General features: G+C 45.1%; 1 protein-coding gene across 1 annotated transcript in view; it reads right to left on the reverse strand.

Annotated features, from left to right (window-relative positions):
- Nucleotides 1-21,162, reverse strand: part of Frmd4b (FERM domain containing 4B) — a 125,826-nt gene extending 104,664 nt beyond the window's left edge. Inside the window, exons 1-3 of the mRNA XM_059258268.1 lie at nucleotides 21,097-21,162; nucleotides 19,776-19,870; nucleotides 11,753-11,845 (exon numbers count right to left, since the gene is read on the reverse strand). Of these exons, the coding sequence (XP_059114251.1) occupies nucleotides 11,753-11,845; nucleotides 19,776-19,870; nucleotides 21,097-21,162 (254 nt within the window). The remainder of the gene's footprint in view (nucleotides 1-11,752; nucleotides 11,846-19,775; nucleotides 19,871-21,096) is intronic.
- Nucleotides 21,163-24,748: the final 3,586 nt, after the last annotated feature.

Genomic DNA, 24,748 nt, shown 5'->3' on the forward strand with positions numbered 1-24,748 from the left:
CACTAACCTCTGACGTTCTTCCCTGGTTAGTGCTTCTGCCCAGGCATCCAGTTACCAGCTCTCTGAATCCACCATCCTGTGCAGGAGATCCTTGTGACAACTTCAGGTGTAAAGGGTGTATGGAAAGCACAGATGGTCTTCAGGAATGATGACTCTCTAGACTCACTAATGGACGCAAATACCTATTGCTTCAGCCCTTTTTGCAAAAGACAGTGTTTCTTTTCTGTGAGTTTACTATAAGGAATTTCACCAGGATTCTGTGACTCTGAGGGTCAGTCTAAACATTCAGCTTCAGAACCAACCCTGGCTCTTTGAAAAGGTGCCTCTCTGGAGATAAACCAGAAACATGATAAAGGGTAATTTCTTGGGAAGAAAATTTGCTTGGGGGAGCTCCAGTCCTTACTTTTCCTGCCCCTTCCCTAACATGTTCCCACTCCTCACGGTTCAGCTCATCACTCATAAGGGATTCTAGAACATGATGTCTCAATGCCATGGAAAGATGGCTGGTAGTTGGAGGGAGATGGCCTTCCAGTCAGATAGCAAGACGGCGTATGGGAAAGAACAACAAGTGGAAAGATGGCTCAGTAGGTAAAACGCTTGCTCTGCAAGCAGGAGGACCTGAGTTCAAGCCCTGGGACCCATGTAAAAAAGCTGAGTGTGGCCGGGTGGCGCACGCCTTTAATCCCAGCACTCGGGAGGCAGAGCCAGGCGGATCTCTGTGAGTTCGAGGCCAGCCTGGTCTACAGAGTGAGATCCAGGACAGGCACCAAAACTACACAGAGAAACCCTGTCTTGAAAAAACAAAAAACAAACAAACAAACAAACAAAAAGCTGGGTGTGGTGGCACTCATTTCAGACAGGTGAATTCCTGGGGCTTGCCAGCCAGACAGCCTAGTCACTCAGTGAGCTTCAGGCCACTGACACCCGCGCGCACACACACACACACACACACACACACACACACACACACACATACACACTGGGCTCTCCTTTGAATGGTCACTGATGTTTGGGCAGCCACCATTTTTGTGTCGTGGTATTTATCTACAGTGGTCATAGCAATGCTGTGGGGCCGGGCGGACACTTGTCTATATCTCAAAGCCTACATAGGTCTGTCTCCAGAGTTCAGGCCATCAGTCTGGCTCTCAGGGTCCCTCTTCCCTTTCAGACCTCCATGACATCTGACAGGGGCCAAACGTAGTGGGTGGCATATGCTGTATGGCACAGCATACATGCCGGGGGCTCATAAAACATGTAGCCCAGGCTGCCCCTGAGCTTACTATGTAGCCTCAGCTGATTCTAAATTGGTCACTCTCTGCCTTACTTCTTAAGGCTGGTTCTCCATGGGAGACAGGATGGGGAAATACTGCTCAACAGACGGTTGCCTGGTCAGCCATGACTTCTGTTCTCCTCAAGTGAGCACATTCTCTTTCTTTGCTAAGGTCATGGCTGGGCTTGAGTGACAATCTTCTGAAGGGGTAAAGTGGGCAAGAGTCACTCAATCACTCTGTATTGTTCAGTTGACGACTGGTAAGGGGTGGAGCCAGATCAACACGCCTCACTCCAGTTTCTCTGGGATAATTTTAAAAACTTACTTCCGGCCGGGGAGATAGCCCACACAGCAGAGTACTTGCTGTCTTCTAGCCTCAATTACCAATTACACATACAGGTGTATCCACTTACCCACAGGCACCTACATAGATGAATACAGACACATACAAGAGAGAGACAGAGAGAGACAGAGACAGATAGATAGAACTCACTGTAGCCACATGCCTCAGAAGTCTCATTAGATCCTAATCCACACTCTGAGCAGGGCGATCGATCCCTATTTATCGCTTGTAACGACCCTTCAGTGCAGCCATGGCCCCTCCACCATGCAAGCGGAACGCTGAGTTGTAATTTAAATGCCTCTCTTGGTCTCCGAGTGCATCTCTTTCTCTCCACTGTTATGTAGTCATAGTATGGAAGGGAGTCCAGTGTGTTGCCTTTCATCTCTGTGAGGGGAGCAGTCTTGGAAAATTCCCGAGAGAAGCATTCTTGGCTTCTCTTACTCTGTACCTCCTCCTCTTCCTCCTTCCTGCATTTCCAGATGGACTGGGGAGCCAGACCGGACATCAGCTGAGCCTGGAGGGGCCTGCGCTCTGGCTCTTCTCCTCAAAGGAAACTGAGTTTTCCAACCTCTCTGGAAGGGCTGGTGACCTTGTGTGAGGAGTGTGAGGACCGTGCTGTGACCTGCTAGGGACAGGAGGGAGCATCCCTAGGGACTGTTTATTAAGTGCTTGTCTCTTCAAAGCAGGGTGCTCTTAACCTCCTGAGGTCAAACAGAGGCTAAGGTTTTGCAAGGGTCTGGGAAGGGGAGCGGGAAGGCATGTCTGGCAGGGAGAGGACAGCTGGGAATGGTGAGTACGGAAGACAAACGCTCTACCCCACGCAGAGGGGACTGGGTCAGCCCCAAGCCGGGCAGGCTCAAATCCTCCACAGTGAAAGGCTGTATATCACCTAATGGCTGTTTCACCTCCTCAGCACATGGAGACAGACAGACTCTGTGGTTTAAAACATACAAACACCTAACGCGTGTTGTAAGCCTCCATCACCATTATCATGTGATGATCCAACAGACCCTCATGCTAGATTAGCGGTACCTGTTTCGTTTTCACTGGTGAGGTGCACCAAAGCTACATGGCTGGGAGTGAGAAGGCTGGCCCAGGAACGAAACGGTGGGAAAGCCCGCTGTCCAGGTGGGGGGCTGAGAGATGCAGAGGGTGAGTTTTGATGATCAGACCTTGGGGCGGGGGTGTTGGCAGCCATGGATGAGGCCAGGCATGCCTCTCAGCATTTTACAGCCAGTCAAAGACAATCTGGCCCCAACTAACAACTCTTGAGAAACCCTGCATGAGAGAGCACACATTTAAATTGCAAAGTTTATTATCTTTGCTATTCCTCTGTGTGTGTGTGGTGTGTGTGTGTGTGTGTGTGTGTGTGTGTGTGTGTGTGTGTTGTGCTCAGGCTGCCACAGTGTGCATGTGGTGGTCAGAGAACAATTTTGTAGACTTGGTTCTCTCCTTCCACTTTGACATGGGTTCTGGGGGTTCAACTCAGCTCACCAGACTTTCAGGGCAAGTACCTTTGTTTGCTCAGTAATGTCACCGGCCCCAGCTTTCTACTTTTTTTTTTTTTGGTTTTTCGAGACAGGGTTTCTCTGTGTAGCTTTGCGCCTTTCCTGGAACTCACTTGGTAGCCCAGGCTGGCCTCTAACTCACAGAGATCTGCCTGGCTCTGCCTCCCGAGTGCTGGGATTAAAGGCGTGCGCCACCACCGCCCGGCAGCTTTCTACCTTTTTATTTTTTTTATTCTATAGTTTCTCTTACCCTTCAAAATACTAAATCTTTATTTTTATGGCACCCTAATGCATCTTCATTGCCCTGAGACACACACACACACACACACACACAGAGACAGAGAGAGAGAGAGAGAGAGAGAGAGAGAGAGAGAGAGAGAGAGAGAGAGAGCGAGAGAGCAGGTATTCGTTTGTGGCTTGTTTTTTGTTTGTTTGTTTGTTTGTTTGTTTTAAAGCTGGCTACTGTAGGCAGAAACAGCCCTGCTATTTGATCGAGAAGCACAACTGTAAATCTGTAAGAAACTTGAATCTGAACTGGGAATGAGTTCAAGAGATTTTGTGTCTTTTTTGGACTTGAATTAGGATGGTGTAACTTCACAAGCGGAAACGACACACACCACCTGGAAGTTCAGAATTGGTCTGGCCACTGACAGGGTCACGATTGACATGAAATGACTCATAGCTACTCCCAGGTTCTGGGATGTTCTGAATCTAGAAGGGATTGACTTCAGGGCCAAAGAAAGGTTCACATCCTGCCTACCCTCTGCTGAGCCATGGGGAAGACTCTGTTACTCCTTTGGACTTTTAAATCACATTCCTCTTTAAAAAGGTTGTGTTCCCCATGACTTGTCACACTCACCTCCTCCTCAATGGCTGTGAGATAGTTCATGCTATCTTGTCACAGCCATGGTAGAGAGTCTTTTGATTACTCTTTGCACTTGAATTAAAAAACAATTTGTTCATGTGATTTACTGCTGTCCATTGCAGGAAGAGCATAAAGAGATGTCAAGAATTCATCACCAGAGTCGCTCTACTCTGAAATTTAACCCCTGCTAACACCTGAAACTTCTTTTTCTTTTCAAATGTTTTATTTATTTTTGTTTCATGTGGATTTGTGTTTTGCCTACATATACATCTGTGTGAGGATGCCAGATGTCCTGGAACTGGAGTTTCAGATAGTTCGCTACCATGTGGGTGCTGGGAATTGAACCCCGGTCCTCTGAAAGAGCAGCCAGTGCTCTGAACTGCTGAGTCATCTCTCCAGCCCCTGAAACTCTTTGTCAATGTGTTCATATATTTTACAAAAGTACTTTCAAGTTGCATATTCTATTTTGTGATCTTTTTGTTTTCACCTAGAATTTGCCTGAAGCATCTTTCCCCATCAACAAATCTCTCTTCACTGCAGGCTACAAATAAATAAGGTATTTATTTATTTATTTATTTATTTATTTATTTATTTATTTATTTATTTACTTATTTACTTATTTACTTACTTACTTAATATCTAGCACTGTGACGAAGCCACTGTTGTAGTCATGATGTTCCCTAAAGTAGAACTCATTCCTTGTTCTTTATTTTGGGGACAAGGTCTTGCTGTGTGGCCTAGGCTGGCCTTGAACTCAAGATTCTCCCTTTGGCCTCCTGAATGCTGGCATTAGAGGATGTGTGCCACCATAGCTGGTCCTTGCTCATCTCTTCCAGAGGCCTAACTTCCAAAGGCAGGCCAGAGGACAACGGCAAAGCATGCAGGGAGCTTTCAAAGGCTCCTTGTTCCCAACAACTCAGACAAGATGGTAGCAGTTTTCCCTCACATTTTCTAACAGAATTCTCCTCCAAGCTCAGTCCTGAGTGTCCCCAACAATGCTTTGGGGTGCCACAGAGAGCACATGTATAGTCTGGGATAGAGCAAGTATGGGGAAGAAAAGAAGGGAGAAGAAAAAGACCCATAAAAAAAGGAATGAAGAACCTCAGAGCTGTTCAGGGGATAAGGCTGGTGAAAAGTAGTGAGGTCCCAGTGGGTGGATCAGGGTGGTACCAGCCTGCACCAGCCCCACTGCCCTCCCCTGAGGGATTAGGAGTCTTTCCAGGGAGGTCAGGCAAGTCCCTGCACTCCTGTGTAAATCAAGCTTGTAATAGCTCACTCACTATCAGCTTTTCAAATGTTCACATCTGGGCTCCATTACCAAAAAGGCATGTTTGCCAAAGATAATTTACAGCTGTGGGATAGCAACAACCCATCTGGGGGGAGAAGTCCCCAACAGTCTGAGGGAGTTTGCACTCGCATGGAGGTGGTGGTTCACATTCATAAATTATACTGGCCCATTCACAAATGGGTCATATGCATATTTTTTTTCAAATTTTGTTCCAAATTTCCAAAAACTTATTTATTTAGTGTGTGTGCACATGCACACACATGGCAGAGGATAATTTGTGAGTGCCCATGCTCTCCTTCAGCCACACGGATCTTTGGAATTGAACTCAGGCTAGGCAGCAGGCACCTTCACCCACCGAGCAATCTTGATGGCCCTTACACAAACATTTAACGTATATCATGGAGGTTTTGTAAATGGGAGGTGCAAATGTTTAATGCTGAAATCATAAACAAAATGCGGTGTGATTCTCCTTTGATTTTTTTTCCCTCCCTCCTCTATGGGGAAGCATTCTGTGTTGGAGCGGCTTCCTGCATCGTCAGGGTGTAAGGCAGAGATTCACTTACTTCCTCACTGGCAGGACTGCCGTGTCCGCGTCAGGAGTAAATGTGACAACTCATGTCCGGTGTTCAGACTGTTGCCTACTACAGGACTTGTTACATTACAGGAAAGAAGAAACGTCTCGGCAAAAGCATACAGTGTTTCTTCCCTCCCTCCCTCCCTCCCTCCCTCCCTTCCTTCCTTCTCTCTCTCCCTCCTTCTCTCTCTCTCTCTCTCCCTCCTTCTCTCTCTCTTTCTCTCTCTCTCTCTCTCTCTCTCTCTCTCTCTCTCTCTCTCTCTCTCTCTCTCTCTCTCTCTCTCCATAAACCCAAAGCTGAAAAAGAAGACTTTTTTTCATATTTGCATACGGTTTTGTAAGGTCAGTTCACATCCTCTGCTTTCTCTTGCATTCTCACAAGACCTTGCTGAAGGTCTCCTTCGTCATCTCCAAGTTACTGGAGTGTGGGATGCAGTTATTCCCCTCCCCTCTCTCATTTCTTTCCCGGATCATCACAACTCCTTCCTACCTCGGCTCCTCCCAGCCCCACCCCCCAATTCCACTCAACACGGCAACCACAGTGAGTCTGTTATAGAGACTTTTCAGTTACTCTCTTAAGTCCCACAAGCCCATGCTTTGCCCCTGAACTCCAAGCCCCTGCTGCAGCCGCTGCCACCTTTGATCCCACTCCCTCCTTTGGGTTCTCTCCAGACACACAGCTCCCGACCAGGTATGCTCCCACTGCCTGGCCTGCTTACTTACTAGTCTCCTGGCCTGGCATGAACCTCCCCAGAGATCTGATACCTCCTTGTCTCATCTCCAGGTCTTTGCTGATAACAGCTTCTGTGGTCTTGGACCACTCTGATTAACACAGCAGCCCTGGCTTCACCAACACCTCCTGTTCTCCATCTTGAAAGCATTTTCCTTTTCCAGAATCTCTTCCATAAAATACCCTACACATTCACTTTTTTAGTGTCAATGTCCCCCCAATGGCTGTGAGAGCAGGATTCTATCGCTATCATTTATCATTGCGACGCCAGCATCAGCACACGACCAGACCCAGGGTAACTGCCAGATGAATGGGCACAGCAAGAGACTAAGGAATGGCTGTCCACTTTCAGATGAGCATGGCAGAGATGTTTCCTCATGCACCGTTGTCTCTCCTGAGCAGAAACAATAAATGACGAATAAAAAGAAGGAAATGAGAAATGTTTCTTTGAGGCTCAGTGTAGTTCCTTCCGGATGGTTTCCCAGCCCTTAAATATTTCTAAAAAGTACCAACTTAACAAAGACATCCTGAGGGTCTCTCAAGGATCTGTTAGCATCCGTCATAAATACATGCTGATTTTCTATTTGTTCAGACACAACCTGCCTCACCACGCAGGTGCCCAGGAGACAAGGCAGATGAGGACATCCTTCAGAAGAGTGACTTAATGAAGTTGTGATTCACAGTGGGAGAACCAAGAGAAGGGATCAGCAGCAGAACAGTCTTCCACAGCACACAGGCAGGACCCAGGCCAGGACTGAGTGAGGGTGAGGTGGAAGCTTTGGTTCTAAAGGGGAGAGTTAGTGCATAGTTTGACAATTTTCCCAATATGGTTACACTGGGTCCCAGTTCTCCCTCTGGAGGCACTGAAATACAGCATATGTTCTCACCTCCTTCTTACAGCTTGCTGTAAGATGCCAGAACTTGCTCACCCTATCCCTGGTGTCAGCATTTGGGTATTTCCAATTGTTTGCATTAAGAACAACAGTGATATGCATCCTGGCAATGTGTGGCCACCAGAGGGGATCCTTTCTGACTGTGTGCTAACTCATTACCTAGATGGCCATGTATGAAGGGCTCCTGTATGTTGTACACTAGACTATCACCTGATGTCCCTGCATGAGGGGCCCCCATGTTCTGTATCCTGGTATATCACTGACATCTGTGTGTGTGTGTGTGTGTGTGTGCTGTGTAGATACACATCACCTGCTGTCTATGCATGAGGGGTCCCTGTACTCTGTACCCCAACGTATCACCTGGTATCTGCACATGAGGGGCTCCTGTGCTCTCCCAGCACATCACCTGGTATCTGCACATGAGGGGCTCCTGTGCTCTCCTAGTATATTATCTGGTGTTTATGCATGAGGGTCCCTACACCTGTACCCCCAGCACATTACCCAGTGTCCATGTATCAAGGGCCCCTGAACTTTCAGATACTGTTATAGTGCCCAAAGATCAAAACAACCAAATAATACCCTTGATTGCATTTGTGTGTGTGTGTGTGTGTGTGTGTGTGTGTGTGTGTGTGTGTATACATCCCCCCCCCCCAGTGCCAAGACCGAGTCTCTCCCTATCTGGGGCTCACTAAACAGGCTAGGCTGGCTGGCCAGCAAGCCCCACGGATCCACCTGTTTTGGCCTCATTGGAGCTGGGATTACAAGTGAGCATCATCATATTTAGGCTTTTTTATTAAAAAAATTTTTTTTAAAATTCTAGTTTGAATTCCTTGGTTGCATTCTCTAGTCAACACAGGTAACCCAACGGGTTCTTTCCTCGGATAGAAATGTCACCAACAATTCTGTGTCTTCTAATTGGAGGTGTGAGACCCTCTGACAAACAAGTGTGTGTGACAAAAGCCATTCACTAGCTGTCCCTGCACTAGGAGTCTCCACTCTGTGACCTCAGTGAAGTCCATTCAGGATTCATTTCTTTAGCCATGGTAACAACAGCTACTTAATTGGAATAATAAAGGCTATGATGATATCACCGTCTTGTTGGGAGGCTGAATTCCGTGAATCATTAAGGCCTCGATAAGGGTTTCAAATATGCCAGCAGAGAGGAGAAAGTGAACACCAAGTGGTTACAGGACATTTGCGATAACGTGCTAAGTAGGGGCTGAAGCCCCAGGAACAAGCCAGCAACTGCTGTGGAATCCCAGGAACCTGCTGGAAAAGATAGCACAGCCTTGTGAAAGACGGCCGGGAAGGGGAGGTAGCGTCTGCGCTCCGGAATTTTCGGACGCCCGCTAGATCACAGCAGCTGTCAAAGAACAGGCACACAAGTGTGGCCACTGAATAAATGACACTTGTTAAGATTCTCCAAAGACACAATGCCTTGGCTGAGCCGTGACGCAGCAGAAACATGGCACGTGCACCCACAGATGAATGCAGAAGGTGCTGACGGTGCCCAGATTTTAACGGAGCCGAGAACAGCCCATGCTTGCAGGAGGCTGGACAGCTGAAGTATGTAAGAGCAAAGAAACAGAACTTTCTCTGTCCTTAGTAAGATGTAAACAGTAAGCCACTACACAACCCGCCCTCTAAGGTGGGAAACTGAGAGGAGAGCTCGAGGTTGAAGGCTGGTGGGGAGGAACGGCTGGCTCGTTCTGTGTTGTCTGAGTTTGACATGTTCACAGCAATGACCTCCTTCCTTATGGACAGGTACCTCGTTTGCAGCTAGCCATTTTCCCTTCACTGTTCTGACCCCTGCTCAGCCACTGACAGGCAGCTCTCTCCTTGCCTCTGTCTGTGCCTCCTTTTCCTGTTTCTGGGCACACCAGCCTCACATCACCGGGTTTCAGTAAATTCCAGGTTTTCTTTAGGATCCTTGGGCAATTCTCCAGCTATGAATTACACTTAAATAAGTCATCTCTGTGTGCTCCCCTTCTTGGGCATTAATAGATGTTCTGAGGTGTTGGGGACACAGCTCAGTGGTGGAGCATAGACCTAGGATGAGCAAGACCCTGGATTCAATCCCTAGCACCATTAAAAACCACCCAATAACAAATAGGGTTAAGGGCAAGGAAAAAAAAAGTCCAATGCAGATCTCAGAATCAAAAATGTAATTTTTTAAATTGTTTTTTTCTAGACAGGGTTTCTCTGTGTAGCTTTGGAGCCTGTCCTGAAACTTGCTCTATAGACCAGGCTGGCCTCCAACTCACAGAGATCTGTCTGCCTCTGCCTCCCAAGTGCTGAGATTAAAAGAGTGCGCCTCTACCACCCAGCCAAAAATGTAATTTTATGTGTTTTGCTTGTGCATGTATCATGGAGGCCAGAAGAGGGTATCAGATCCTCTGGACCTGGAGTTACGGATGGTTTGAAGCCATCGTGTGGGTGCTAGGAGTCAAACTCAGGTCCTCTGGAAGAGCCATCTCTCTAGCTCCAGAATCAAAAATTGAGAAAATGAACACCAACGAGAACAAGACTCCCCTCCCCTTCCCAGGGCTGTGAACACATTATGTGCAAGCTGAGGCTCAGCAACTCTCAGTAGCTAATTCATGTAAGAACCACAATTTTAAAAAGGGGTAAGATACGGTATCTTTGTGCTTCTGAATTTCGTGGAGCAGATGACATAAGAAAACAATAGTATTTGTAAAATTTCATCGTAACTTACTTTGCCTCAACATTATAGTAAGGAGGAGGACAAGTAGGGAAAGAAGGGAGGGGGAGGGGAAGGGGAGTGGGGGGTGGGGTCCCCAATATCATAGTATGAAATGAGACACATCTTCATCATTAAAATTCAACTTGATCTTAGACTATTCTTCTGGTTGAATTAGCTGAAAATGATTTTTACACTTATTTATTTTGTGTGTCTGTGCCTGCATATGGATGTCAGGGGACAACTGTTGGAACAGGTTTTCTTCACCCACCGGGGAGGTCCCCATTATCAAAACCAGGCTGTCACCCTTGGCAGCAAGTGCCTCTCCTGGCTGAGGCATCTGAATCAGCTTTATGAAAATAAAATTGATTTGAAAAATCGACCGGCAATACAAATTTGTTGTAAAGCTGTTCATCAGAGTTAAGGTGGGGCCAGGGCTACTACAGGAGGGACTTTGGGGTCCATTGGTAATGTTTTGTATCTGAAGCTATGGAGAGGGCAAGATTAGTCTTGAGCATTCTACTTCTCTTAGATTGGTAGTAGTTAATGCTAAAATATTTTCCTGGGCCAGCTGCTGTGGGATGGTCTGTATGTCAAATTGCTCTGATTGGTCAATAAATAAAACACTGATTGGCCAGTGGCCAGGCAGGAAATATAGGCGGGACTAACAGAAAGGAGAAAGGAGAGAACAGGAAGGCGGAGAGAGACACTGCCAGCCGCCGCCATGACAAGCAGCATGTGAAGATGCTGGTAAGCCACGAGCCACGTGGCAAGGTATAGATTTATAGAAATGGATTAATTTAAGATATAAGAACAGTTAGCAAGAAGCCTGCCATGGCCATACAGTTAGTAAGCAATATAAGTCTCTGTGTTTACTTGGTTGGGTCTGAGCAGCTGTGGGACTGGCAGGTGAGAGAGATTTGTCCTGACTGTGGGCCAGGAAGGAAAACTCTAGCTACAGCCAGCTCTGAGAATCCCTGATTTAGTTAAATGTATCAGTTTTGGGCTCTTATTAAGGAATTTATCCAAACAGAGCTCACAGAACATGTCAAGGAAGGGCTGTGAGAGTTATCCTTGTCTGTCCCTGCATGAAACAATTTGGGTCTCTGAGCTGTTAGGCTAATTCTTTCTCTGGGCATTTGCTTGGCATTGTAACTTCGATTTCAGTTGTAGAATTGTATAAAATGCAATTGTTTCCACATCTCTAGAACACATTATCCCAACATAAAGTATAACAGTAAATGTTTGCCAGATTTCAGAGTTGAAGAATCCTAACAGTTTATAGAATAAAAAAAGGCTTAAACATTAAAATACATCTCTTAGGTTACTCAGCCTTATATTTAATCTAAGAATCTTTGAGGAATAAAGCAAGATGCTTCCCTCCTTTATCTTCAAAGAAAACAACTCTACACTGTATCTATGGCAACCGAGACCAAGACAGTAGACAATCTCCTTCACATGGTCATGTTCTCATGGGGTCTTTTCTCTTTTTATTCACTATCTCTGATGACTAGAAATGTTGAAAAATAAAAATAAAATAAACAAAAAAGGAGGTGAATGCTGGGTGTGCCCACACATACCTGACAGCAAAATGCAGAATAGCTGGGCCAGGCTTCTTAGGCAAATCATGCTCCAGAACTCTGTGGTCTAGCTGCAGCCAGTTCTCTTGACCCCTGCGAGAAGAAGCAAAGGCAAAGGATGGCATGAAAAGTTCAGCAATGCACGGTGCTGGCAAAGCTGCCTGGAAACAGTCATGCTCACACTCCAGGCAAGGACACTACGTCCCTGAGGCCACTTCAGCAATTTTATTGAACCTGTCTACTTCCGAGCTAGCATTTCCAACTGGAAGAGCTTATCAAGAGGAACGTGCACATTTGAAAAATGACCCATGTATAAAAATCACTCATTTTGATAGCCAAAAGTCTGGAAATAACCCTAATATTTATAGGGTATCATTAACGTAATGATCTAAATCTGTGTAGAGAAATACAATGCAGTCATAAAACAAGCTGGAGAGACTGCTTGCAAAATTGCTTGGAACAATTTTCTAGAATTAGCACTTGGGAGGTAGAGGCAGGCAGATCTGAGTTCAAGGGCAGCCTGGTCTACAAAGCAAGTTCCAGGACAGCCAGAGCTGTAACACAGAGAAACCCTGTCTTGAAAAACCAACCAACCAACCAACCAACCAACCAACCAACCAACCAACTAACCCACCCACCCACCAACCAACCAATCAAACAAACAAAAACCTTAAATTAAAAACAGCAAGATTTCCTAGGCATGGTAATGCATGCCTTTAATCCAAGCACTCGGGGGATGAGGAGGAACAAATGGATCTCTGTGAGTTCGAGGCTACCTTGGTCTATACAAGACTGAGCCAGCTAGGACTATTTAGTGAGACCTTGTTTCAAATAAAATAAATAAATAAAAATAAATTTAAAATTTTAATGAAGAGAATAACAGTAAGTATAATATATTACCTATACTGCCTTTTGTTATGGACACAGAGCCTTGCTATAGCCTAGGTTTGCTCTACCATGCCCAGCTTGCCCAGTGGAATGCCCAGCTTAACCAATGGAAATCCATATATATTACATGCACATATTTAAGAAAAACTGAGAGAATAAATAAGAATTGGATAATGCTTTGGGAGGTTAAGACACTGAACAACACTAAATTAATCTTTAAATTTGTATAAAAGGTTAAATGTGACGTATTTTAGTGAAGAAGGAGGAAGATTCCAGTCAAGTACAACACTGTGATTTTCAATGCATACACAGGTCGGCACTCTCTGGAGCTATTTCTGTGGACACATGACTTACAGATGTTTAAATATTTATTTACTTCAGACCCTCACCAGTTCACAGGTATAAACAGTTCTCTCAAGACCTTGACCTCTCTGGCTTGACTCTCTGTGGTTTGTTTACATGATTTCCAAGGCTGTTCAACTGGCCCATCCATCTTAGAGCCATGCTTACACTAAACCCAGTTTCAGGACATGCTTCTGGTGCTGGGAAGAGGATGTTGAATTCCAGCAAAATCTGTTATGAGCTAGAAAACATTTTCCAGCCTATTTTGGTCCTTGAATAAATAATTAAAGGAAATTCCAATATAAGTAGATAGAAAAGGGGGCCTGGAGAGATGGCTCAGCAGAAAAATACATGGCCTGCTTTTACAGAAGACCTGGGGTTCAGTTCCCAGCACCCACATGGCGGCTCATAACCAATCATCTGTGACTCCAGTTCTGGGGATTCTAGTGCCTTCTTCTGTCCTCCATGGGCACTCTATATACTCGGCACACATACATACATGCAGGCAAAACACGCATACACAAAACACTCTTTAAAAAATTGGAAACAAGCAGATAGGAAACATGGGTACAAATAGTAACAGCATACATGATAACAGCCACTCTTTATTGAGCAAATACTTTTTGTCAACTCTTGGGTCTCAGGTAGTCCATGTGTCTAGAAATAAGCTCAAGCTGGACTACAGAAGGATTTCTGGCCGTCGGGCCAGATAAAAGCCGGCTATATTTGGGAATTTGTGAAACACGTCTGTCCCATCCCTAAAGGGGTCATTCCCCTGGCTTTTGGCAGAAGGGTCAAGGCTCTCCATCAATGCACCTGTGGTCGCACATCAAAGCCAATGCTGGCCTCCAAGTCCCTCTGTCTCTGCTCACAAGTCCTTGTTATAAATTTCAAAGTCCGCCGGGCGGTGGTGGCGCACGCCTTTAATCCCAGCACTCGGGAGGCAGAGCCAGGTGGATCTCTGTGAGTTCGAGGCCAGCCTGGACTACCAAGTGAGTTCCAGGAAAGGGGCAAAACTACACAGAGAAACCCTGTCTCGAAAAACCAAAAAATAAATAAATAAATTTCAAAGTCCATGCTAGCCTCCCCCCCCCCCCCCCCCCCCCCCGCCATGGCCATACAGTTTGTAAGCAATATAAGTCTCTGTGTTTACTTGGTTGGGTCTGAGCAGCTGTGGAACTGGCAGGTGAGAGAGATTTGTCCTGACTGTGGGCCAGGAAGGCAAACTCTAGCTACAGCCAGCTTTGAGAATCCTTACAATCCATATGATTTGTCCACTCCCCTTGATCTCTCCCACTGTCTCGCTTCTCTAATAGATAATCCTGGCCTTGTCCAGTCTACTTCTTTTACTCTCTGCTCGGGACTCTTCCAGATGCCTCTGGAGATTTTCTTTCTCTTACCCACAATAGAAACCTTCCCCCTAACCATACCATGGAGCGGCCATTCCAGTGGCTTCCTTACTGTACCCCCTCACATACATCAACCAAGTTGGACATCTATATCTATTTATGTTATGTTCTATAGTAAATATCAAAGGAAAATGGCAGGTCTGGGATTTGAATTCAGGACTCTCAATATGGGGTAAATAATACCAGGGGATTCCCTACCTTTTAGAATAACACTGGGCTCAGTTTCTGTGTCTGTGTTTTTATAATTACAAGATAAGGCTGCAGGGAGCCACCCTAAGATTTCCTTGGTGGAACATTGGAGAACTTCTTAGAACTCGTGATTTTGGGTGTAAGAACAAAAATGGAAGGCTGGAGTCAAAGGACTCTTGCGTTCTATTTTGTCGGGTTTGATGTGGCACTTATTTAAAGACACGTCAACTCCAAAGCTGTTAAACATGGGTGTCAAAATACGCGGCACAGCGGTTTGAAGTCTTTCAAGGTTTCATATGGCAGAACAGACCAGCTTTGAATCCGTCCCCTTCTCCCTTCCTCCTCCTTCCCTCTTCCCTTTCCATTTCCTCTTCCTGTCCTCTCCCTCCCCTTGTCCCTTTCCATTTTCTCTTCCCATTCTTTCCTTTGGGAGAGGGTCTCCCTTGGCCGCCAGGCTGGCCTGGCACCGCAATCCTCTTGTCTGAGTGTGCGGCACACAATCACAGGTGGGTATGTCCTTTATTCTTTCGTTATAGAGAAGATGTGGCATAACTGAAAATGTGTAAGGTGTTTTATATGAACTTGCATCAAACATTGTGTAAGAATGAACAGAGCGAGTGGTACATCACATGCACAGCACATTCCAATTAGGTTAAACACCTGAATAGGGTCAAGACACTATTAAACATGGAGAAAAATTTTAATATAGAATTCTAGATGGACACAGAACAAGTTGTAGATATTGCTTACCTCTTTGGAAGAGACTATAGTCAGAGTGGGGAGGCATCAAAAAGGCTAGCCTTACTCACGATAAATACTCTAAGGGGATATTCATGTATACGTAATAGTAAATACACTTCTAAAGCATGAAACTATGTTTTAGAGATTTGAATTTTTCCCAATATTGGGACTTGAATCTTTGTGCACACTAGGCAAGAGCTCTAACGTGAAGCTCTATCTCTGGCCCTAGAAACCAGATTTCTGTTGTTTATAATTGAGACTGGCCACCCTGTGTTGTGAAAACTGGCCTTGACCTCCACATGTAGTTCAGGCCATTCTCATTTCATTTCAGAATAAAAGTTCTGAAAAATAAGAAAGAAAATTACCTATGTCTAAATACTAAGATATAATAAGGTTCATTTAATGTTTGCATCTTGCTGTTTTTAAATTTTTCATCAATAATGATGAGATCTAATTAATTAAAAAAAAAAACCAACCAACGAACAACAAAACAAAACAAAAACCAAAGATAAGCACTCGTAACCGTAAGCCACGGGTTCTCTTTGGTCCAGATTCTGTGCTCTGGAAGCCCCATTGTCTCAGGTCCACCAGAAAGGACAGAGATCCAAAGCAACTGTTGTAAAGTCTATTTGTTATTTCTGCATCAACAAAGGTCACTCAGCAAAGTTCTTCAAAATGGGTGAAAGGGATGGCAAAAGGAGGGCCCCTTGTGGGGAAGGAGGGCTGAGAGTGCCCTCTAGAGGTGGAAGACCACCCTGCACACAGAGCTGGGATGCCTCAGCAAGTGCAGCCTCAGGAATTCCATCCCTCTCTGTCAGGAATTTGCTTTACTTGGTTGGTGTTGCTGCCTTCCTTACGTAACTGTGGTCTGTTTTCCCATTTCTCTTTCGGCTCCATGAGCTGGGGTAAGGATAGTAGCTAGTTTCAGCTTTGTCTTCCTCTCTTGGGTTTGCCACAGCCTCAAGGCTGATGTGGCACTGGGGCTGGAAAAGGCAACCCAGCCAGTGCCCTGGGAGGGATCGACTTGGTGGTTTCACGGGGGAGTGCTGGGGGAAAAAAAAACCTTCCAAAAATATTTACCAGACAAAGAACTAGGTTTGTGACCAAGACTTTCCGAAGAAACACCCTTAGACATAAACATGTTTCCAGACCTGTTCCTCGGAAAGGTGGAAACGGCTAAGACCTTCCTTCTCCCAGAAAAGACAAACTCAGACTCCTGAGAATAAGCACAGATGGGACCAGGAGACACCTTCCCCAGCTGGCTGTAATTCAGACATTAGGGGTTGACTGTCATCTCTAGGGGAGTCGGGGCACACCAGCTTCCTGGGAAGGCTGTAAGGTTTGACTTCTGTGGCAGAAGTCTAACGGAAGGGAGCCCACAAATCCCAGGGCAGACAAGGAAGATGGTGGCCTGAGTCCTCCAAGGAAGTCATTCATACCATGCCCCCATTTCCGTGTGTGTGTGATGTACATGTTTGTGTGTTTTGTACATGTCTATGCAGAGGCCAGAAGAGAGCAATGGGCGTCTCCCTCTATAACTCCCTCTCTTACTCCCTGTGGTGGGGTTGCTATTGAATCAGGAGTTAGGCTGGCAGTCAGTAAGTCCCAGGAATCACTTCCTCTTCCTCACACAGTGCTAGGGTTACAGATGTGTGTGGCCACATCCAGGTTGTTTTTTTTTTTGTTTTTTTTTGTTTTTTTTAACATGGGTCCTAGGGATTAGAATTCAGGTCCTCACGACTGTGCAGCAAACGTTCTTGCCCAGTGAGCCCTCTCCCCAGCCCCTTTCTTACTTGATAGTGTTTTCTATATGGCCTAGGTTAGGTTGGCCTAGAGTTTGTGGGAACCTTCCGGGTGCTGGGATTATGGGCAGGCAGCACTATGCTCAGATCTTTTCCTTTTCTTTCTGAAGCAAGTTAGAATGTCTGGACAAGGCACTGTGCTTGGGGCTCCCCTAGAAGCCCGCCACGTGGTCTGGACCCTTCTTTCCAGTGCTGACTAAATCCTGTACACTGCCATCTATCCCTGTGACTCATGGGGCTCACCCCTGATCTTGTCCTTTGCTGCTCACCCCTGAATCCACCCTCAGGCTGGTGTTTTCACACTGAGCAAGAGCATGGTGTACATTGGTTTCAAGTGATGCTTGCCTAGACTGCCGCCTCCTTACCCCTCTGTGGATTCTGTGTGCCTGGCCCAGTTCTAGAGAGAATTCTGTGACAGCATTCCAGTGCCCTGAAAGGCCTCTCTCTTGCATGTGTGCCTGTGCTCTGGACTCAAATGTCTTACTCAACATGCCTGAAATACAGAATGCCAGCACTCTATTCAGGGCCCCTCATATGGTATTTGCCATATAAGGACTATAGTTCTGTGCAGGTGATAGATGTGGAGCATGAGTGTCAGCGATGTCCAATACTGCTGTCCCATCACACAGCTACAGGGTTCTGGGTATTTCCCCCATCTCACTCTTAGCCCTAATCTTGGACCTCCTTCCTTCCTGCTTTCTGCAATCTGGCTACTATGGCTTTCCCTACCTTTCTTAAAAACTAAACCAAGTTAAGCATGGTGGCACATACTTATAACCTCAACACTGAGGTAGAGGTAGGAGGGTCATGAGTTCAAGGGCAGCTTGGACTACCTGAGGCCCCACCTCAACCAAACAAACATCATATTCAAATAAAACTGGGCTCCATCTTTACACTTTTAGACTTGTTTGCAGAGCCGGTTCTTGGTGTTCGATGCACGCTGTCTTCCAGACACCATCCTGGCCCACTCTGTCTAGAACTGCCCCCCAGCTTTCCCTCATATGGCATTTCACACGATCTCAGTGAGCTTATAGTCTCTGGCATCTTCTCATCAACTCTTTGCTTGTTAAACTAGACCACAAGCACTGCAGTATCAACCCTTGCAAGCAGGGAATCTTAACTGCGTTGCTCAAAGATGATTCCCCAGCATGTAGAATACCATCTGGTAGCTTGTGGACACTCAGGAGACATTTGTGAAATAAATGCATGGTGCCAGTCTTCAGGCCTTTAGCTTCAACTCGATACGATCTCCTTCTAAATGACGGTGCTCGTAGCAATTACAGTTCATAGCATATCATTCACTTATGATGTATTTATGCCCATAGGTCTTATATACTTTCATTCACACACAGGTTCTGCCTACACTTGTGTGGCTGTTCAACCACTGATTCATGTGAACTGCTGTGGCTTTCTGGCTAGTATTGTGGAAAACGGACACATGCATTTCCTCTTTTATCCAGCAGAGGGCAGATGATCAACCCCCTCTCCACCAGCTATTGGGTGAATCAAGAGTATGAGGGTGATGGCCACTGCATTCCCCCCGACCCCTGCTTTGGGTGAATCATCTTCAGAAAACATTCTGAGTCTGCTATAAGTTTTTTTTTTTTTGGGGGGGGCGTGGAGGAGGGTTGTACATCTCTAAACAAGTATTAGGGTTTTAGCAGCCTGAGTTGAGGGTTTTGTTTAGACTTCGTGGAGGCCTTGAGTGAGAAATGATTAGCAGGTACAAGGTGTTAAACACAAACTAACTCATTCTTGAGGTTATTTTCTTCCTGGTTTCACTGAACAACTGAAAAACCACTTACATCGAGAGAGTTATGGAAAGAACGTGGTGGCTGGCCAGCTTATTTTGTGTCTGGAACACATTTTCTTGAACTCTTTGGAAAATGTCTTCAGAAAAGGGAAGGATTCCTCTCATAACATATCGGACCACATATAATATAGACAAATTAGGCTGATATAAAACAGACAGACAGGGACCCCCCCAATATGTTAATGTAAAGAATGGAACTAGATGGAAAATAAACAACTTCCAGAACAACATGAAGGAGACTTAGATTGTGGTAAAAGCTAAATCCGTATTCAACTGTGTATATCTTTAAGGCCAGTCACAAATTGGGCTTTAAACTTCTTAACCATTAACGCCAAAACATTAAACTTGCTTCACGATCCTCATGTGAATAACAACCTAGTGTTTCTATCCCTGACATATGTGTGAGTTGGGGAACATGACCACCCATTCAAAGACCAGTCACATAGACTCAAACTCATTAGCACACATTTCTAAACACATTCCGAGGTTTTTGGTTTTTGTTTTTTTGTTTTCTCATTATCCTGCTTCACAGTCCTGGCTTGCTTGGGGCTCATTATGTAAACCAGGTGGCCTAGAACTCGCATCCTTCATCTTGCCTCTACTTCCTGAGTGCTGAGATGACAGGCGTTTGCCACCATACCTGGCAATATTTGCAAGACTTTTAAGTGCTCTGTGTTCCTTTTCTTCTTCCTTTATGACATTTGTAGGAAAAAATTTCCATACTGAGACACTTGTGGCTAAACAGGATACAACTACTTACTCCCTTGTTGCCAACCACGAGAACCAGCATGTGCACTGGGCAAGCAAAAGGCAAAGACATGAAAAACCAGAACACTCACGTGTCATCTATAAACGTTATTCCAAAGTACTCCTTCTCTTTCAGGTTGAAATGCGATGCTACAAGGTCCAGCAGCTCTCTTGATAAAAGCTTGGGCTGTCAAAACACAAGTCTGATTAGCAGCCCATCTTTCCCATTGCTCAGGTTTTCCCTCCCTAACCATCAAAACCTGTCTTTGCTTGCTGGTGTGATTTCTTAGCCATTCTTCACACCATCATCACCACTAAGTTCTGAGAACCCAGTTCAAGAAGGAACTATCTATGAGCTTCAGGGATACTATGGGCTTGGCGGGAAGAAGTGTGGTTTGGAATCTGCCAGAGCATCCAGCTGATGGCTGATGTTGGTCTTGCAGGGACTGGGGAAGCAGGAGCACCTCTGGGCAGCAGCCTGAATGGCTCCCTTCTGAACCCTGAGCCTAACAGTCAGGGGTACATAGTGATGGTGTGAAGTCTGGATGTTGCTGTAGGAGAAGATGAAATGGGGAGGGAGGGACAAGGAAAGGAAGCTAGGAAGAAAAGGAGATGAGAGAAGGGGCAGGGAAGGAAAGAAGGGGACGGGAGGAAGGAGAGAAGTAGGCAGAAATCTGGATTAAAAGTTGACAAAACTACTGTGCTACGTCCTAGTCCTCTAATTTTTTAAAAGGCTTACGTGGTGATATTTTATCCTCCAACCTCAGAAACAGACTTATTCATTTTACTTCATGTGTGGTGTTTTTTCTGCATGTATGTTTGAACACTGTGCACATACTTGGTGCCTGTGGAGGTCAGAACTGGAGTTTTAGGGGGTTGTGAGCCACCATGTGGGTGCTGGGAATCGAACCTGGATCTTCTACAAGGGTAACAAGCACTCTGGGCCACTGAACCATCTCTCCAGCTCCTGTCCTATTTATTTTAATGGCAGTGTGGGTGCAGTGGGTGAAGGACAAGGCTCAACGAGAAGGTAAAGTAGGCTTGGTCTTGAAGAGGCATCTAGACCTCTATTCCTCTCAATAGGAATTCAACTGGTTTTTTAAACTTTGGTCCAGGGTGTTGGGCAAATAGAAAGAAAATCATCAACAAGTAAAATGGATAAAACTCACATAGCATCACATTTTACAAAGAGCTTCCACTCATCCATGACCAGCTTGAGTCAGAATTCTTTCAGGAAGACTAAGCTACAATAACTCACGTGCAGACCAAGTTTGCCAACCTCAGAGCCACCTCTTCCCCTTCAGTCACTTTAAAACATTGAGTTCTAGGCACAGTTAGGTGAGCAGCCTGGACACGGGCCATCATGCTCCAAAGAGGGCAGGGAGTGGTTACCCCTGAGGACCCCATGCCTACCTGAACCAGCAGCTCCAGTCTCCTGTCATCTAGCAGGTGCACCTGGCAGTGCCTGCCTTCTGTCATCTGTGGGGACAAAAAAAGTTGAGAGATATGATGTCAGAGACCGGTCTGTCAGCACACGGCAGACTCACTTAATCATATATATGCGCCATGTTCCAGTGAGCTCATTAGTGGGCTTCTCAGAAGCAGACTTACAGCGGGCTTTTGGGTGTGACCGAACTGCAGTCTGCACCCTGCATGAGGCCAAGGACAGCTTTGAGAGTGGCCCAACACAAAGTCACACTTACTGGAGACATTATGAGAATTAAAAAAAAAAAATAACTAGATTGTGCAGTTCTTGATTGCAGACTTTGGGGATGACAATGGCGTGTCACAGTGTCAAAGGGTTGGCTGGGCCTGGGAGCATTCACATGGATTTAAAGTAAGAAGAAGATGAAAAGCAAAGACCACTTAATGTATGGGGGGAACAAGACTAACAACAAGAAAACTAGTGCCTGTATAGTAGGCCAAGTTCACACAGGGTACAAGGTCAAGTGTAGAGAAGCAGGTCTCCCAGAAGAAAGCAAATGTTTCCTTGAGTCATGGTGACCTTTCACAAATGGAAACACTGTTCATCAAGGCTGCGCCTTGGTAAATTCGAAATTTCCATAATACAAGGAGGAAAGCGTGAGACTGAAGTTCAAATGCAAGGCCTCAACTTTTGAACTCTTTGCCCCTTTTAATAGATCCCCATCTATAGTTAGCGGTGGAGGTGCATGGCTGACAGTTTGACATATCAGTTTTCAATATGTAATTGTTTTTTTAAAATTTAAAACCGCAGTGCTGGGAAATACCGATTGTAAGCCACCCACCTTTCCCTTGATAGACTCACACTCCAAACCATCCCATCTGTAGATGTCACCATCCTGTCCCTTTGAGGGGCATCTTGAAGGCCACCTTTATGGACACTTCTGATGTGAACATTTACAGATATTTTCTGTCTTTCTGAGACAGGGTCTTGCTGTATAGTCTAGGCTGGCCCCAAACTTGAAACCTCACAGAAGCTAAGAAGCATGCTGGGCAGTGGGACTACGGATGGAAGTACCCATACATAAATCGCTCCCACTTCATCTATGCTTTTCCCCCCTCTCTTGGTGCAGCGTTGAGACTGAACTCAGAACCCCCACATAGGATAGGCATAAGCTCTACCACTAAGCAACATTCCTAGCCCCTAGCTTATACTTCTATATTTATATTTTATTAAATATAGTTAATATTGTTATGTTACCACCAGACAGTGGTGGTGCATGCCTTTAATCCCAGCAATCAGGAGGCGGAGGTAGGTAGATCTCTCTGGCTTTGAGATCTATGGTCTATGAAGCGAGTTCTAGGATAGCCAAGGAAACACAGAGAAACCCTATCTCAAAACAAACAAACAAACAAAAAACCAATAAAACAAAAAACATTATATATATATATATATATATATATATATATATATATATTGTTGTTACACAGACTTATCCAAATGAAGCACTCACTGTTTTTTTTTGTGAAACCATCCATCCATGTAATGCATATATGTGTACGTGTATGCACACTCACATAAACTTTCAATTCAAATGTGACCAACCTGTACTTGTGGCTTTGCCTTTGGTGTTTTTCACTGACATTTCTTGGAAAATTTCCCTATAGGGATTTATTTTTGCTTCACTGTTCTGTGGCATAGGACTGTTTATTGCTAACAATGCTCTGAGTCTCCTTCCGAGAAATACCTAGGTTGTCCCCAGCATCTCCAATATGAGCAACAGCTCAGTGAAGTCTGCATGTCTAATTTTGACCACAAACATGGACTTGTTGGGTCACATTTGGGAAGCTGGGACAACATATTTTTCCTTTCAGGTACTATTCAAAATTCAGACATGTGTGAACCCAATTTGAAAGGAAAAATTGAGTTGGATGTGATGGTGCACACCGTAATCCCACTGCTTGGGAAAAGGAGGCAGGAGGATCAGGGGTTCTAGATCAGTCCTGGCTACATAATGAATTCAAGACCATCCTGAGCTACATGAAAGATTTCTTCAAAAGCTCAAAACAAACAAATAAATGAATAAAAAATGAGTTTAGTGGTTCATGCTTGTGGTTCTAGCTACACCAAGGTATGGATGAGCAAATCACTAGAGTGCAGGAGTTTGAGACCAGCCTGAGAAACATAGTGAGACCCTATCTCAAAAAAAAAAAAAAATAGACTCCATTACTGAGCATCAGCTGTATACATGCATTGTCCTAGGTATCTTATATAAATTACCTATGAGCTATAATGGTGCATCCCAGGATGCCTATTATTATTCATATTCAATAGATGAAGCAACAGAAGCTCAGGGGTGGGTATAAGAAACCTGTTTTCAATGCAAAAAAAAATATTTTCTGCACTCAGAGTTTTGATTGAACTCTGTTTTAAGCACCTGTGAACTAGCTTAACAGGTCATACCATGAGTTATAGACACATGGCCCAAAGAAACCACAGAACTGGTGATAAGAGGTGAGTGGACAAGCTTTGCTTAGTTTGTAGCCACAGATTACTCTCTTAGCTAGGCAATGCCAAGGTCAAATACACACCTAGGGTGCCTAAATGGATGGGATGCTAGTTCTGGCCACTGAGCTGGGCAATGCATGTTATGTATATGGTCTCATTAGAGATCCTCCAAAGGGGTTGGAGATGCAGCTGAGAGTCGAGAGTGCTTGCCTAGCATGCATGAAGGCCTGGGTTTGCTTACCAGTACCACACACTGGGGATGGTGGCACATGCTTGTGATCTCAGCACTGGGAAGACAGCAGCAGGACAATCAGAAGTTCAAGGCCAGCCTTGACTCAGTAAGAGTTTGAGACCAGCCTGGGATATAAGAGAACCTGCTTCAACCACATCTCCCCCAAAGGTCTGCAAATAGCAACATGATGGCATTGTCCTCATTTTATAGACTGGGAAATTGACACACAAACTTTAGGATAATTTATTCAAAATTACCCAGGAAAGTAAAGAACCAAGTCGAAACGTGAACAAGGTAATCGGGCATAGCCCAGTGGCTGATTTGACTAACATGTTCAAGGCCCTGAGTCACAGACATGGTGATGAATGGTTATAATATTAACAGTACTCAGGAGGCTGAAGCAGGAGAAACCCCAGGAGTTCAAGGACAGCCTGGGCTACACAGGCAATTTGAGACCTTGTATCAAAAACAAAACAAAATGCACTAAACTGAAAACACAACTTAACACAACAAAATAAAACCCCAGCAACAAATAGAAACAGGGGACAAGCAAACAAAAAACACCATCCATTTTCTAGTTATCCATATTGGGGGAGGGCACCAGGGTGGATAAAGAAATGTGTTGGTTTAAATTATTTTACTTTTGCAAAACTGCCCTAGAACTAACTCTATGCATGTCCTACAGAAAGTAAAACAATTCTTAAACACACACACACACACACACACACACACACACACACACACACACACACAAGTCCATTAAAGAAAATACCACAATTCACACAATATTTCAAGTCACTGGGTTGCCATAATCCAAATATATTTATCTCTCTTTTAAAAATGTATCTATCGGCGCACACCTTTAATCCTAGCACTCAGGAGGCAGAGGCAGGCAGATCTCT

Source organism: Peromyscus eremicus, chromosome 3, assembly GCF_949786415.1.
Source record: "Peromyscus eremicus chromosome 3, PerEre_H2_v1, whole genome shotgun sequence".
Classification (NCBI taxonomy): domain Eukaryota; kingdom Metazoa; phylum Chordata; class Mammalia; order Rodentia; family Cricetidae; genus Peromyscus; species Peromyscus eremicus.